Source organism: Mercenaria mercenaria, chromosome 9 (genome assembly GCF_021730395.1).
Source record: "Mercenaria mercenaria strain notata chromosome 9, MADL_Memer_1, whole genome shotgun sequence".
NCBI lineage: Eukaryota > Metazoa > Mollusca > Bivalvia > Venerida > Veneridae > Mercenaria > Mercenaria mercenaria.
Window position 1 is genome coordinate 77,875,964 of NC_069369.1, and position 16,015 is coordinate 77,891,978.

General features: G+C 38.7%; 1 protein-coding gene across 2 annotated transcripts in view; it reads right to left on the bottom strand.

Moving 5' to 3' along the window:
- LOC123547552 (protein mono-ADP-ribosyltransferase PARP14-like) overlaps positions 1-16,015 on the bottom strand; it is a 221,420-nt gene that overhangs the window by 119,130 nt on the left and 86,275 nt on the right. For both annotated transcript variants that reach the window (XM_053551802.1, XM_053551803.1), the window contains exons 10-11: positions 14,135-15,898; positions 8,373-8,628 (exon numbers count right to left, since the gene is read on the bottom strand). In XM_053551802.1, coding sequence (XP_053407777.1) covers positions 8,373-8,628; positions 14,135-15,898 — 2,020 coding nt within the window. The remainder of the gene's footprint in view (positions 1-8,372; positions 8,629-14,134; positions 15,899-16,015) is intronic.

Sequence of the window (16,015 nt, forward strand, 5' to 3'; positions counted from 1 at the left end):
TTTTAACCCCAGGGGCATAATTTGAATAATTTTGGTAGAGAACTACTAGACAATTCATCATACCAAATATCAAAAGCCTAGGTCGTATGGTTTCAGATAAGAAAATTTTTTAAAGATTTTTCCTATAAAAGTCTATACAAGAGGGCCATGATGGCCCTATATCGCTCACCTGTTATCATTGCACTTGAGGACAAGAAGGTCCTCAGAAAAAATATCTAAGTCCAAAAGACAGAAACAACAATGGGAAGAAATTTAACCAAAAAGAAAAAAAAATCTTACAAGGTATAGATATGTTAAAATACACCTAAAATTGGAGGTACCATCCATGTTGTACCACAGAAAACTGGTCTCTTGTTTTCCCTACGACCAATAATAAAAAAGTGTCTAAAAACAAGCTATTTATAGTAACGTAAAAAGGAAGTAATTAAAAAAATATATTGTAAGTGGACAAAAGAAGGATCTGCCAAATAAATCTGTTGACATAAATGAAATTTCAGATCAGTATCTTCAGTAGTTATGGAGATATAACAATTTTAATTTGAAATAAAGGGAGGTAATTTGACATAAAAACAGTCCATAGTTATCTACCCTGATTGTCTCAGTCCAACTAATAACAATAATGAAATTTCAAAAAAGTCCTGAAAGTACTTACTGATATAAATCCATTTTGATTCCAATCAGGGGAGGTAATCAGATATAAAACTAGAAAATGCTTTTGTAAAAAAGCGCATGTCTCCCCCAATGCTAAGTCCTATAGGCAAGAAGTCAATAGGGGTCAGGAGCGAAAGTCAAAGAGACACTGATGGTTGGCTGCAATAGGGATCATCTACTTGGCATGTCCAGTCATCCCGCTAAATTTCAACACTCTTGGCCTAGTGGTTCTCAAGTCACTGTTCAGGCTCCTGTGACCGTGACCTTTGATCAAGTGACCTCAAAATAAATAGGAGTCATCTACTCTGCATGTCCAATCATCCTATTAAGTTTCAACATTGTAGGTCAAGTGGTTCTCAAGTTATTTCCAAAAAATGATTTTACATGAACAGGCCACTGTGACCTTGACCTTTAATAGACTGACCCCAAAATCAATAGGAGTCATCTACTCTGCATGTTCAATCATCCTATGAAGTTTCAACATTCTGGGTCAAGTGGTTCTCAAGTTATTGATCGGAACTGGTTATCAATGTTCAGGCCCCTGTGACCTTGACCTTTAACGGAGTGACCCCAAAAACAATAGGGTTCATTTACTCTGCATGAACAATCATCCTATGAAGTTTCAACATTCTGGGTCGAGAGGTTCTCAAGTTATTGACTGGAAATGGTTTTCCATGTTCAGGCCCCTGTGGCCTTGACCTTTAACAGAGTGACCCTGAAATCGTTAGGGGTCATCTACTCTCCATGACCAGTCATCCTATGAAGTTTCATCATTCTGGGTCAAGTGGTTCTCAAGTTACTGACCGGAAATGGTTTTCAATGTTCGGGCCCTTGTGACCTTGACCCTTCACAAAGTGACCCCAAAATTGTTAGGGGTCATCTACTCTGCATGACCAATCATCCTATTAAGTTTCAACATTCTGGGTCAAGGGTGGTTCTCAAGTTACTGACCGGAAATGGTTTTCAATGTTCAGGCCCCTGTGACCTTGGCCTTTAATGGAGTGACCCCAAAATCGATAGGGGTCATCTACTTTGCATGTACAATCATCCTATGAAGTTTCAACATTCTGGGTCAGGTGGTTCTCTAGTTATTGATTGGAAATGGTTTTCAATGTTCAGACCCCAATGACCTTGACCTTTCATGGAGTGACCCCAAAATCAAAAGGGGTCATCTACTCTTCATGACCAATCATCCTATGAAGTTTCAACATTCTGGGTCAAGTGGTTCTCTAGTTATTGATCGGAAATGGTTTTCAATGTTCAGGCCCCTGTGACCTTGACCTTTGACGGAGTGACCCCAAAATCAATAGGGGTCATCTACTCTTCATGACCAATCATCCTATGAAGTTTCAACATTCTGGGTCAAGTGGTTCTCTAGTTATTGATCGGAAATGGTTTTCAATGTTCAGGCCCCTGTGACCTTGACCTTTGACGGAGTGACCCCAAAATCAATAGGGGTCATCTAATCTTCATGACCAATCATCCTATGAAGTTTCAACATTCTGGGTCAAGTGGTTCTCTAGTTATTGATCGGAAATGGTTTTCAATGTTCAGGCCCCTGTGACCTTGACCTTTGACGGAGTGACCCCAAAATCAATAGGGGTCATCTACTCTTCATGACCAATCATCCTATGAAGTTTTAACATTCTGGGTCAAGTGGTTCTCTAGTTATTGATCGGAAATGGTTTTCAATGTTCAGGCCCCTGTGACCTTGACCTTTGAAGGAGTGACCCCAAAATCAATAGGGGTCGTCTACTCCAGCAGCCCTACAACCCTATGAAGTTTGAAGGTTCTAGGTCAAATGGTTCTCCAGTTATTGCTCGGAAATGAAGTGTGACGTACGGACGGACGGACGGACGGACGGACGGACAGGGCAAAAACAATATGTCTCCTGGGGGAGACATAATAACTCTGGAACCTATGATTGGATCTGATTTGTCATGGAATCCAAGATTTATTGTTGTTGAAGATATTTTGGAAGTTTTGTATCAAATAAAACCATAAATGAAGCCTCTATATGGCTGCAAAAGCCAAAATAGCCAATTTTGGACCTTTAAGGGGCCATAACTCTGGAACCCATGACGGAATCTGGCCAGCTGAAGAAAGGAAGCAAGATCTTGTGGTGATACAAGTTGTGTGCAAGTTTGGTTAAAATCAAATCATAAATGAAGCTGCTATTGTGCAGACAAGGTCAAAATAGCTAATTTTGGCCCTTTCAGGGGCCATCACTCTGGAACCAATTAAGGGATCTGGCTGGTTCAAGAAAGGAACCGAGATCTTATGGTGACGCAAGGTTTGTGCAAGTTTGATTAAATTCAAATCATAAATGAAGCTGCTATTGTGCAGACAATGTCAAAATAGCTAATTCTGGCCCTTTCAGGTTCCATCACTCTGGAACCCATAATGGAATCTCGCCAGTTCAAGAAAGGAACCGAGATCTTATTATGATACAAGTTGTGTGCAAGTTTGGTTAAAATAAAATCATAAATGAAGCTGCTATTGTGCAGACAAGGTCAAAATAGCTAATTCTGGCCCTTTTAGGGGCCATAACTCTGGAACCTATCATGGAATCTGGCCAGTTCAAGAAAGCAACCAAGATCTTATGGTGATACAAGTTGTGTGCCAGTTTGGTAAAAATCAATCAAATAAAAAAAATAGCTGCTATAGTGCAGACAAGGTCAAAATAGCTGATTTTGGCCCTTTCAGGGGCCATAACTCTGAAACCCATAATGGGATCTGGCCAGTTCAAGAAAGGAACCGAGATCTCATGGTGATACAAGTTGTGTGCAAGTTTGGTTAAAACTAGAATGTGTCTGTAGGACACAGGGTGTGCCCCCCACTGGTACATTTGTCACAAATAAGGGGCAATAATTCAAATGTTTGCAGTCTTAATGGGGTAAAGCCTCAACAAACATTTTATGCAAAGGATTCATTACTTTTGAGCTATGAGCATCACAAACAAAAAATCCACTATTTTGGCTATTTCAAGGGCCATAACTCTGTAATAAGAGCTAAGATTCTAAAGAAGAATGCCAAGTGTGCAAGGTCACATCACGATAAAGACTCCAGCAAGGTTTCCTGAATTTACATCTAATACTTTTTGAGCTAGGCACATAATTAGGTGAAAAAGTGCATTTTTTTTACTATTTCAGGGGCCATAACTATAAAAAAAGGGGGTGGAGCCAGCCAAAAAATTAGAGGTGTGGAAGTTTATATCATGATAAAGACTCATGCAAGTTTTCAACCATTTATATTAAATACTCTTTGAGCTACGTGTGTCACAAGGTGAAAATGTACATTTTTGACTATTTCAGGGGCCATAACTCTAAAAATAGGGGGTGGACCCAAATAAAAAATAGGAGGTGCGCAAGTTCATATCATGATTAAGACTCATGCAAGGTTTCATGAATCTATATCAAATACTTTTTGAGCTAGGCATGTCACAAGGTGAAAATGTGCATTTTTGACTATTTCAGGGGTCATAACTCTGAAAGTAGGGGGCGAAGCCAGATGAAAAATAGGAGATGCACAAGTTCATAGCATGATTAAGACTGATGCAAGGTTTCATGAATCTATATCAAATATTTTTTGAGCTAGGCATGTCACAAGGTGAAAATGTGCATTTTTGACTATTTCAGGAGCCATAACTCTGAAAATAGGGGGTGGAGCCAAATGAAAAATAGGAGGTGCGCAAGTTCATATCATGATTAAGACTCATGCAAGGTTTTATGAATCTATGTCAAATACTTTTTGAGCTAGGCTTGTCACAAGGTAAAAATGTGAATTTTTGACTATTTCAGGGGCCATACCTCTGAAAATAGGGGGTGGAGCCAGATGAAAAATAGAAGGTGCGCAAGTTCATATCATGATTAAGACTCATGCAAGGTTTCATGAATCTATATCAAATATTTTTTGAGCTAGGCATGTCACAAGGTGAAAATGTGCATTTTTGACTATTTCATGGGTCATAACTCTGAAAATAGGGGGTGGAGCCAGATGAAAAATAGGAGGTGCGCAAGTTCATATCATGATTAAGACTCATGCAAGGTTTCATGAATCCATATCAAATACTTTTTGAGCTAGGCGTGTCACAAGGTGAAAATGTGCATTTTTGACTATTTCAGGGGCCATAACTCTGAAAATAGGGGGTGGAGCCAGATGAAAAATAGGAGGTGCGCAAGTTCATATCATGATTAAGACTCATACAAGGTTTCATGAATCTATATCAAATACTTTTTGAGCTAGGCGTGTCACAAGGTAAAAATGTGCATTTTTGACTATTTCAGGGGCCATAACTCTAAAAAATAGGGGGAGGAGCCAGAAGAAAAATAGGAGGTGCGCAAGTTCATATCATGATAAAGACTCATGCAAGGTTTCATCAATTTATATCATATACTTTTCGAGCTAGGCGCGTCACGAACTTCGGACGGACGGATGGACGCACGGACAGACGGACGGACGCACGGATGCACGGACAAGACCAAATCTATATGCCCCCACCACTCATGGGGAGGCACAATAAAATCATAAATGAAACCACTATCGTACAGACAAGAAATTGTTGACGGACGCACGGACGCACGCACGCACGGACTGACGACGGACGACGGACGAAGGGATCACAAAAGCTCACCTCGTCACTATGTGACAGCTGAGCTAATAAAACTTGGGACCCCCAGGGCAGGGCCTCTTTTCACCTAAGGGGTACAATTAGAACAATTTTGGTTGAGGACCATAAGACAATGCTACAAACCAAATATCAAAGGTCTAAGTATTGTGATTTCAGACAAGAAGATTTTTAAACTTTTTTTCCTTTATAAGTCTATGTAAAACTTGGGACCCCCGGGGCGGGGCCATATTTGACCCTTTGGGGATTTGAATTATTTTAGTAGAGGACCACTAGATAATGCTACATACCAAATATCAAAGTCCTAGGCCATGTGGTTTTGTACAAGAAGATTTTCAAAGTTTTCCCTATATACAAGTCTATATAAACCATGTGACCCCCGGGGCGGGGCCATATTTGACTCTAGGGGGATAAATGAACAATCTTGGTAGAGGACCACTAGATGATGCTACATACCAAATATCAAATGGTGAATAAGTTATGCTCCAGACAAAAAATATGAAAGACAAATTTCACCTTTGAGCCCCATTTGTGACCTTGATCTCACACTTACTGAACGCATTTACGCCATCTACTATATGCCATGTTTAAAGTCAGTATATTGAATGGTTACCGAGTTGTGCTCCGGACACGGACGAACAGTAGTTAAGTGGTTATTCCTGTGTTCTCTCTATTGTTCCTTCTAGCCACATAAAAGAACAAAATTACTGTAATCTACTGTTCTTAGCCATATAACTATCCTACTGTGAGTACAGACAGACTGACAGATTGACAGATGTATGCATCATCACATAAGATGTCCATTTTTCTAAAACGGTCATATAAAAATGTAGCCTTTAAGAAAATTAACAAGATTTTCGTATAAACTGACCTTATGACCTAACTTTTGCTAAAAGATGACCCAGTTTCAGACTCACAAAGATTCAGTAAATACAAAAATTCTGACCAAATTTTCAAAATATTTCATGTTGACAGAGTAGAAAATGCGGCATCTGGAATGGTTAATCTGGAATGGTTAACAACGATTTAACCTAATGACCTACATTTTTACACCAGACGATCAAGTTTCAAACTTTGCTTCGTTTTATAGACACACAGTCTTGACCAGTTTTCATCTTGACAAGGTGAAAACATGTTGCCCCTGAAGTATTAACCAGGTTTTCCAATGATTTGACCTATTGACCTAGTTTTTGACAAAAGACGACCCAGTATCAATCTCATCACAAAATGTATTAAGGTAACATTTCATAATGTAACATTTCTTTGTTTATTTTGGGTTCAACGCCATTTTAAACAGTATTTCAGTCATGTAACGGCAAGCAGTTAGCCTAACTAGTGTTCCTGGGTTCTGTATCAGTATAAACCTGTTCTCCGTAAGTAACTGCCAACTTCTCCACGTGAATTATCAGAGGTTGAGGACGAATGATTTCAGACACTATGTCTTTTATCAAACCGTCACGGAGAACATTCGCCCCGCCCGGGGATCGAACTCGCAACCCCGCGATCCGTAGACCAACGCTCTCCCTACTGAGCTAAGAGGGCGGACCATTTGTGACCTCTCGAGAGTTAACTGTGTAATTAGGACAACAAGCGATGCATGCCCAACAAAGGATCACTGACCTATACTAACCGCTCATCTTGAACCTTTCATTTAACAAGAGGGCCATGAAGGCCCTGTATCGCTCACCTGACCTACTGACCTAAAGATCATCAAGATTAACATTCTGATCAAGTTTCATTAAGATATGGTCCTAAATGTGGCCTCTAAAGTGTTAACTAGCTTTTCCTTTGATTTGACCTAGTGACATAGTTTTTGACCCCACATGACCCAAAATTCGAACTTGACCTAAAGATCATCAATATTAACATTCTGACTAAGTTTCATGAAGATACAGTCATAAATGTGGCCTCTAGAGTGTTAACAAGCTTTTCCTTTTATTTGACCTAGTGACCTAGTTTTTGACACCACCTAAACCAGATTTGAACTTGACCTAAAGATCATCAAGATTAACATTCTGACCAAGTTTCATTAAGATATGGTCATAAATGTGGCCTCTACAGTGTTAACTAGCTTTTCCTTTGATTTGACCTGGTGACCTAGTTTTTTATCCTACATGACCCAGATTCAATCTGGACCTTGAGATCATTTAGATTTACATTCTGACTAAGTTTCATGAAGATAAAGGCATAAACGTGACCTCTAGAGTGTTAACAAGCTTTTCCTTTGACTTGACCTGGTGACCCAGTTTTTGACCCCAAATGACCTAGCATCGAATTCGTCCAAGATTTTATTGAGGGTAACATTCTGACCAAGATTCATTAAGAATGGGCCAAACTTTTGACCTCTAAGAGTGTTAACAAGCTTTTCCTTTGATTTAACCTGGTGACCTAGTTTTTGATCCCAGATGGCCCAATATCGAACTTATCCAAGATTTTACTGAGGGTAACATTCTGACATAGTTTCATTAAGATTGGGCCAAAATTTTGACCTCTGGAGTGTTAACAAGCTTTTCCTTTGATTTGACATGGTGACCTAGTTTTTGACCCCAGATGACCCAATATCGAACTCATCCAAGATTTTACTGAGGGTAACATTCTGACCAAGTTTCATTAAGTTTGGGTCAAAATTGTGACAGCTTTTCCTTTGATTTGACCTGGTGACCTAGTTTTTGACCCCCAGATGACCCAAAATCGAACTCGTCCAAGATTTTATTGAGGGTAACATTCTGACCAAGTTTCATTAAGACTATTCCAAAATTGTGACCTCTAGAGTGTTAACAGTCAAATTGTTGACGACGGACGGACGACGGACGACTGACTGACGGACGGACGACGACAGACGACGGACACAGGGCGATCACAAAAGCTCACCTTGAGCACTTCGTGCTCAGGTGAGCTAAAAAATGAAGGTTCATAAATGATTAATTAGTTTAACAAGCCTACAAGGAGGCCAAGTCGTGAATGTAACCGTTCAAATCTCTTGCCCGTGGGATCCAGTCCGGATTATGTCAAATGAAAAAGCCATCCATCTGGCTTGCAGATGATCGGTGATTCTAGTCATCGAAAATAATGAAAAATATTATCAAATACTCACCCGTATGTGCCACAACTTATAGCTGGCATAGCAACTGATGTGAGATTTCTTGCAGAAGCTTGCTGGAGACACTTAAAGACAGCTTCTGCCAACATCTCATCTTCCTTCATCATGCCTCCCCTCCAAACTGGTCCTCTTACATGTACGATAAAATCTGCCTTTAATTTTCCTGCAGTACTAACAAATGCATCACCGTCATCAAGTCTGACTTCATCTTTAATGTAGTCACTACATTCTTTCTGTATTTCTTTGCCACCTTCAAATATGAAAATTCATAAGGTATTTACATTTTCAAAAGGGTGCATTAAGATTTAACTTTAAAAACAAGAGGGCCATGATGGCCCTAGGTCGCTCACTAGAGTAACACATCATAACAAACATGTTTGACCTAGTGACCCGGATTTTGACACCACATGACCAGTTTCAAACTTGTCTGAGTTTTCAAGGAGATATACATTCTGACCAAATTTCATAAAGATTGGAGCAAAAATATGGCCTCTACTGTTTTTTCTTCGATTTTGACTAGTGACCTACTTTTTTTTTACTCAACTGGACCCAATTTTTAACCCGTTCAAAATTTAATGGAAACAAATATTCTGACCAATATTCATTAAGATTGGACTAAAAATGTGTAACAAGAGGGCCATGAAGGCCCTGTATCGCTCACCAGACCTATTGCCCTAAAGATCATTAAGATTTACATTCTGACCAATTTTCATTAAGATATGGTCAAAATTGTGGCCTCTCAAGTGTTAAATAGCTTTTCCTTTGATTTGACCCGGTGACCTAGTTTCTGACCCTACATGACCCAGATTCGAACGTGACCTAAAGATCAAGATTAACAATCTGACTAAGTTTCATGAAGATACAGTCAAAATGTGGCCTCGAGAGTGTTCACAAGCTTTTCCTTTGATTTGACCTTGTGACCTAGTTCTTGATTCTACATGACCCAGATTAAAACTGGACCTTGAGATCATTAAGATTAACATTCTGACCAAGTTTCATGAAGATACAGTCATAAATGTGGCCTCTAGAGTGTTAACAAGCTTTTCCTTTGATTTCAGACCTAGTGACCTAGTTTTTGACCCCATCTGACCCAGATTTGAACTTGACCTACAGATCATCAAGATTAACATTTTGACCAAGTTTCATGAAGATACAGTCATTAATCTTGCCTCTACAGTGTTAACAAGCTTTTCCTTTGATTTGACCTGGTGACCTAGTTTTTGATCCAGATTGACCCAATATCAAACTCGTATAAGATTTTATTGAGGGTAACATTCTGACCAAGTGTCATTATGTTTGTTTGTTTGTTTTGTGTTTAACGCCGTTTTTCAACAGTATTTCAGTCATGTAACGGCGGGCAGTTAACCTAACCAGTGTTCCTGGATTCTGTACCAGTACAAACCTGTTCTCCGCAAGTAACTGCCAACTTCCCCACATGAATCAGAGGTGGAGGACTAATGATTTCAGACACAATGTCGTTTATCAAATAGTCACGGAGAAGAATGGACCTAAATTGTGACCTCTAGAGTGTTAACAAGCTTTTTTTTTATTTGACCTGGTGACCTAGTTTTTAATCCCAGATGACCCAATATCGAACTTGTCCAAGATTTTATTGAGGGTAACATTCTGACCAAGTTTCATTAAGACTGGGCAAAAATTGTGACCTCTCGAGTGTTAACAAGCTTTTCCTTTGATTTGACATGGTGACCTAGTTTTGACCCCAGATGACCCAATATCGAACTCGTCCAAAATTTTATTGAGGGTAACATTCTGACCAAGATTCATTAAGATTGGGCCAAAATTTTGACCTCTAGAGTGTTACAAAGCTTTTCCTTTCATTTGACCTTGTGACCTAGTTTTTAATCCCAGATGACCCAATATCGTACTTGTCCAAGATTTTATTGAGGGTAACATTCTGACCAAGTTTCATTAAGATATGGTCATAAATGTGGCCTCTACAGTGTTAACTAGCTTTTCTTTTGATTTGACCTGGTGACCTAGTTTTTTATCCTACATGACCCAGATTCAATCTGGACCTTGAGATCATTTAGATTTACATTCTGACTAAGTTTCATGAAGATAAAGGCATAAACGTGACCTCTAGAGTGTTCACAAGCTTTTCCTTTGACTTGACCTGGTGACCCAGTTTTTGACCCCAAATGACCTAGCATCGAATTCGTCCAAGATTTTATTGTGGGTAACATTCTGACCAAGATTCATTAAGATTGGGCCAAACTTTTGACCTCTAAGAGTGTTAACAAGCTTTTTTTCATTTGACCTGGTGACCTAGTTTTTAATCCCAGATGACCCAATATCGAACTTGTCCAAGATTTTATTGAGGGTAACATTCTGACCAAGTTTCATTAAGACTGGGCAAAAATTGTGACCTCTCGAGTGTTAACAAGCTTTTCCTTTCATTTGACCTTGTGACCTAGTTTTTAACCCCAGATGACCCAATATCGTACTTGTCCAAGATTTTATTGAGGGTAACATTCTGACCAAGTTTCATTAAGATTGGGCCAAAATTGTGACCTCTAGAGGGTTAAAAAGCTATTCCTTTGATTTGACCTGGTGACCTAGTTTTTGACCCCAGATGACCCAATATCGAACTCATCCAAGATTTTACTGAGGGTAACATTCTGACCAAGTTTCATTAAGTTTGGGCCAAAATTGTGACCTCTAGAGTGTTAACAGTCAAATTGTTGACGACGGACGACGGACACAGGGCGATCACAAAAGCTCACCTTTGAGCACTTCGTGCTCAGGTGAGCTAAAAAAGCATTTTCTTTGATTGGACCTAGTGACCGAGTTTTTGACCCCACATGACCCAGATTAGAACTCGTTAACATTGGAGCAAAATAGTGGCCTCCAGAGTGTAAACAAGTTTTTCCTTTGATTTTACCAAAGTTTTTGAACCTACATGACCCAGAGTTGAAAACATACAAGTGTAAACAAGATCATTCTGATCAAATTTCATGAGTATACATTGAAAAATGCAACCACTATAATATATGCATAGGTTTTCTTTGATTTGACCGGGTCACCTAGTTTTTTACCCCAGATGACCCAGATTAATTTGTTACCTAGATTTTATCAAGACAAACATTCTGACTAATACTCAGGAGTTTCAAACTTAAAATGTGGTCTCTAGAGTGTTAACAAGATTTTCCTATGATCTTACCCTAAATGACCCAGATTTAAACTTGGCCTAACGATCAAGATAAACATTGTGACCAAGTTTCATGAAGATAGGATCATAAATATGACCTCTTAGAGTGTTAACAAGCTTTTCCTTTGATTTGACCGGGTGACGTAGTTTTTGAACCCACATAACCCAGATTCAAATTTGACCTACAGGTCATCAGATAAACATTCTGACCAAGCTTCATAAAGATAGGGTCATAAATGTGGCCTCTAGAGTGTTAACAAGCTTTTCCTTTAATTTGACTGAGTGACCTAGTTTTTGACCCAACATGACCCAGATTCGGACTTGACCTAGAAGTCATCAAGACAAATAGTCCGACCAGTTCTCACGAGTTTCAAACTTAAAATGTGGTCTCTAGAGTGTTAACAAGATCTGATCCGGCCTAGTGACCTAGGTTTTGACCCCACATGACCCAAATTCAAATTTGCTTTAAGATCAACAAGATAAACATTCTGACCAAGATTCATAAAGATAGGGTCATAAATGTGGCCTCTAGAGTGTTAAAAAGCTTTTTCTTTGATTTGACCGAGTGACCTAGTATTTTACCCTACATGACCCAGGTTCAATCTTGGCCTAGAGGTCAACAAGATAAACATTCTGACAAAGTTTCATGAAGATAGGGTCATAAATGCGGCCTCTAGAGTGTTAACAAGATTTTCCTTTGATCAAGCCTGGCCTAGTTTTTGACCCCACATGACCTAGTTTCGAACTTGACCTGGAGATCATCAAGACAAATATTCTTACCAAGTTTCATAATGATTGGATTATAACTCTAGCCTCTAGTGTGTTAATAAGGCAAATGTTGACGCACGACGGATGGCAGACGACGATGGACGTCGGAAATGACCGGTCACAATAGCTCATCTTTAGCACTTCATGCTCTGGTGAACTAATAAACCCTGTTAAAACTTTTATTACGATATTTTGGTTTGGAGATTACCGGATTTTAAAACAAATGAAAATCAACTAGCTAGCATTGTTATATGTGTGCAATTATTATTATTATTATTTGCCCTTTAAGCAGCACAGTCAAAAGTCAATCTTTTTTCTAATTTCATCTTTCTAACAAAGTTCATGTGAGAAAGCTCCAGTTTCTGGCAATGACCCATTTGAAACAAAGTAGTCCTGTCTACGAGGGTTTTATGGATCAAATCTGTGTTTCATGAGGTAAGGGCAATTAACTTCCAAAAGATTAAGCAAGCTAGATGTCAGTTAAGTAGATTAGATTTTTTCAAAACTTTCCTACCTAATTATCATCCTTATGTACTACAGTTGAGGTAAAATCTGACCTCGTGAAGTACCTTGCTTTAAGAACAAGAGGGCCATGATGACACTGGATCGCTCAACTGAGTAATATGAGCTACATGTTTCAAATGTCAAACTAATGACATAATATTAAGAAAGTCAGTAGGTCATATTCATGGTCAATGGTGATTCAGTTTTACGATTTGTGTGCAAAACTGTGTGTGTCATCAAAATTTCAAGGTTGTATCTTAAAAAACAAGAAAGTAAGTCAAGGTCACAGTCAAGTGACATCATATTACTTGGGGTCATCAGGTAATTATAATTAAACAGTCTTGGAAATAGGATCAGATGATTTTTAAGTATTTTTTTTCTATATAACTCACATAATAATCAAGTGACCCCAGGGCGGGGCCTCTTTTAACCCCAGAGGCATAATTTGAACAATTTTGTTAGAAGACTACTAGACAATGCATCATACCAAATATCAAAAGCCTAGGTTGTATGGTTTCAGACAAGAACATTTTTAAAGCTTTTTCCTATATAAGTCTATATAAAACTTGGGAGCCCCAGGGCAGGGCCTCTTTTCACCCCAGGGGTATAATTTGAAAAATTTTGGTTGAGGACCATAAGACAATGCTACAAACCAAATATCAAAGGTCTAGGTGTTGTGGTGTCAGACAAGATTTTTAAACTTTTTTTCCTATATAAGTCTATGTAAAACTTGGGACCCCCGGGGCGGGGCCATACTTTAACCTAGGGGGATAATTTCAACAATCTTGGTAGAGGACCACTAGATGATGCTACATACCAAATATCAAAGCTCTAGGCCATGTGGTTTTGAACAAGAAGATTTTCAAAGTTTTCCCTATATAAGTCTATATAAACCATGTGACCCCCGGGGCGGGGCCATATTTGACTCTAGGGGGATAATGTGAACAATCTTGGTTGAGGACCACTAGATGATGCTACTCACCAGATATCAAAGCCCTAGGCCCTGTGGTTTTGGACAAAAAGATTTTTAAAATTTTCCTTTCGGTTGCCATGGCAACCAGAGTTCTACATCGAATTCAATTCTTTGAACAATTTTGAAAGGGGGCCACCCAAGGATCATTCCTATTAAGTTTGGTGTAATTCTGCCCAGTGGTTTTCAAGAAGAAATTTTTTTTAGAAATTGTTGACGGACGACGCACGACGCACGGCGCACTACGCACGATGGACGACGGACATCAAGCGGTCACAATAACTCACCTTGTCACTTCGTGGCAGGTGAGCTAAAAATTCAAAGTTAAAATTGTGTCAAGCAAACCTTTTTGAACAAGAGCTTTTCCAAGTCCTCCAGTTAAACTGAGTTTGTCATCAGCTGAGTTTACAATCATACCAACAGTCAGTTCTGTCATGTCACCTTCTGCTGTATATATATTCCTACAATCATATGCCTTACAATAACCAATGATTTTCAGTCCCTTAATTCCAATATTTTCATTCACTTCACTGTCTGCTGGAATTGTATCATAGGGATCATCAATAATTTCTTCAGCATAATCATCACCCTTCACAGACACCACGCATGCCAGTGTACTTTCTATTGTATTAAGGTTGTCTTTTCCTTTCGGGGTTTGCATGTGCTCAGCTAACCCAGGTTTGTTCAAGATATGTTCACGCTGTTGTACTCTTTTTAATAATGCCAACAGATTTGATCTTGCTTCTTGGATACCATCTTCTGTTCCATGGACTTCAAATCCTCCATATCCTGGTATTGACACTATCTGTACATGACTGTGCTTTAAACTTTTTGCAATATTTTGAAGTTCGCTTTTATGATGCCTTTCAATCAGACGATGGACATTCTTGGTACATGTGACTTTTACTTCTGTCACAGTGTTCAAACGAAGGAACTTTTTCACACTATCTACTATTTCATTTGATATATCATCTGTAGCACAAATCTGAACTTTACTAGCATCCTCTGGTACTTTTATGTAACTTTTTCCAGTATGGTGAGCATGTAATTCATCAACTTTAGTTTGCCAACTTTCTGAGTTCACCACTGTTTTGGAAGCTTTTTTAAGAGCAATAGTGTTTTCAATGACTGACCCACGTATTACACTCAAACAATCTTGAATTTGTTCATCAGATGTGCTGTATACAACCAAGCTTCCATCTATGATATCCCACACTGCTGTGAGATGACTAGTTTTTAATTTTCTAACTATATGTTCTTTTGTCTGTTTCAATAGGAACAACCCGGCTGCTGGATCGGATATTTTGTCTATACTAGCAGTTGCAAATCTGCTTTTCATTTCATACATCTTCAACTTTGCATCACGTACCTGCCCTAATGGCCCTTCAAAAACAATCTCGTTTTTGTTTTGGTTTATTTTCACCTTTAGGTCAGGGAAGAGTTTCTCCATTTCTGTGGGAAATTTGTCAGCTAAAAGCATTCTTGTTTCAATTAATTTCAATGCTGTGTAAACTTCTTTAATTTTTTCACGTTCCTTCTCTACTTCTGCCATAACTTTTTTTGTGATGTCATCAATCCTCTTTGAAAGATTTTCAGTGACATGTTTGTTCCCTACAGCTGTTATAATGCTCTCATTTTTATCTACGAATATAGCAACAGCTTCCGGATTATCTATTGTGACAGTTTGCAGTTCTTCCATTACTTTAGACCAAATATCCTGTAGCACTGGCACTTTGTTAACTATAATGTTCTTCATGAAGTCTTGAAAGTTCTGCTCTGCTGTCTCCTTCCACTGCTTAACCAACCTGAAACAGTCCTTCACTTCTTTTGTTAACATACATGTCAATACAACATGTCCAGTTTCATCAGGCCAACATATCTTTGTGTAAAAAGTGTCTAGCTGTGTTTCTAAAGCTGAGCGATTCACGTTGGAATGTTTCATGAATTTTATTTTTTGGGGGTCCACATTCTTTAGAACTAAGTCTTCTGGTACACGTAAGGTTCTTTCAGCTATTTCTCCTTCCGGTCTGCCGAGGCATTCCTGGTATCGTTTCACGTCTAACTTTTGTCCACCTAATTTGTGTTTCCTTTGTAAAACGTTTTCAATAACTGAAAACAAAATACTTTTTCATATTTTTACTGTTACATATTTTTTCTAGTCATGCATGAATCATTCAGTAAGATCAGATTAATGAAAGAAGTAGGACCTAAAATTGACAAATCTAT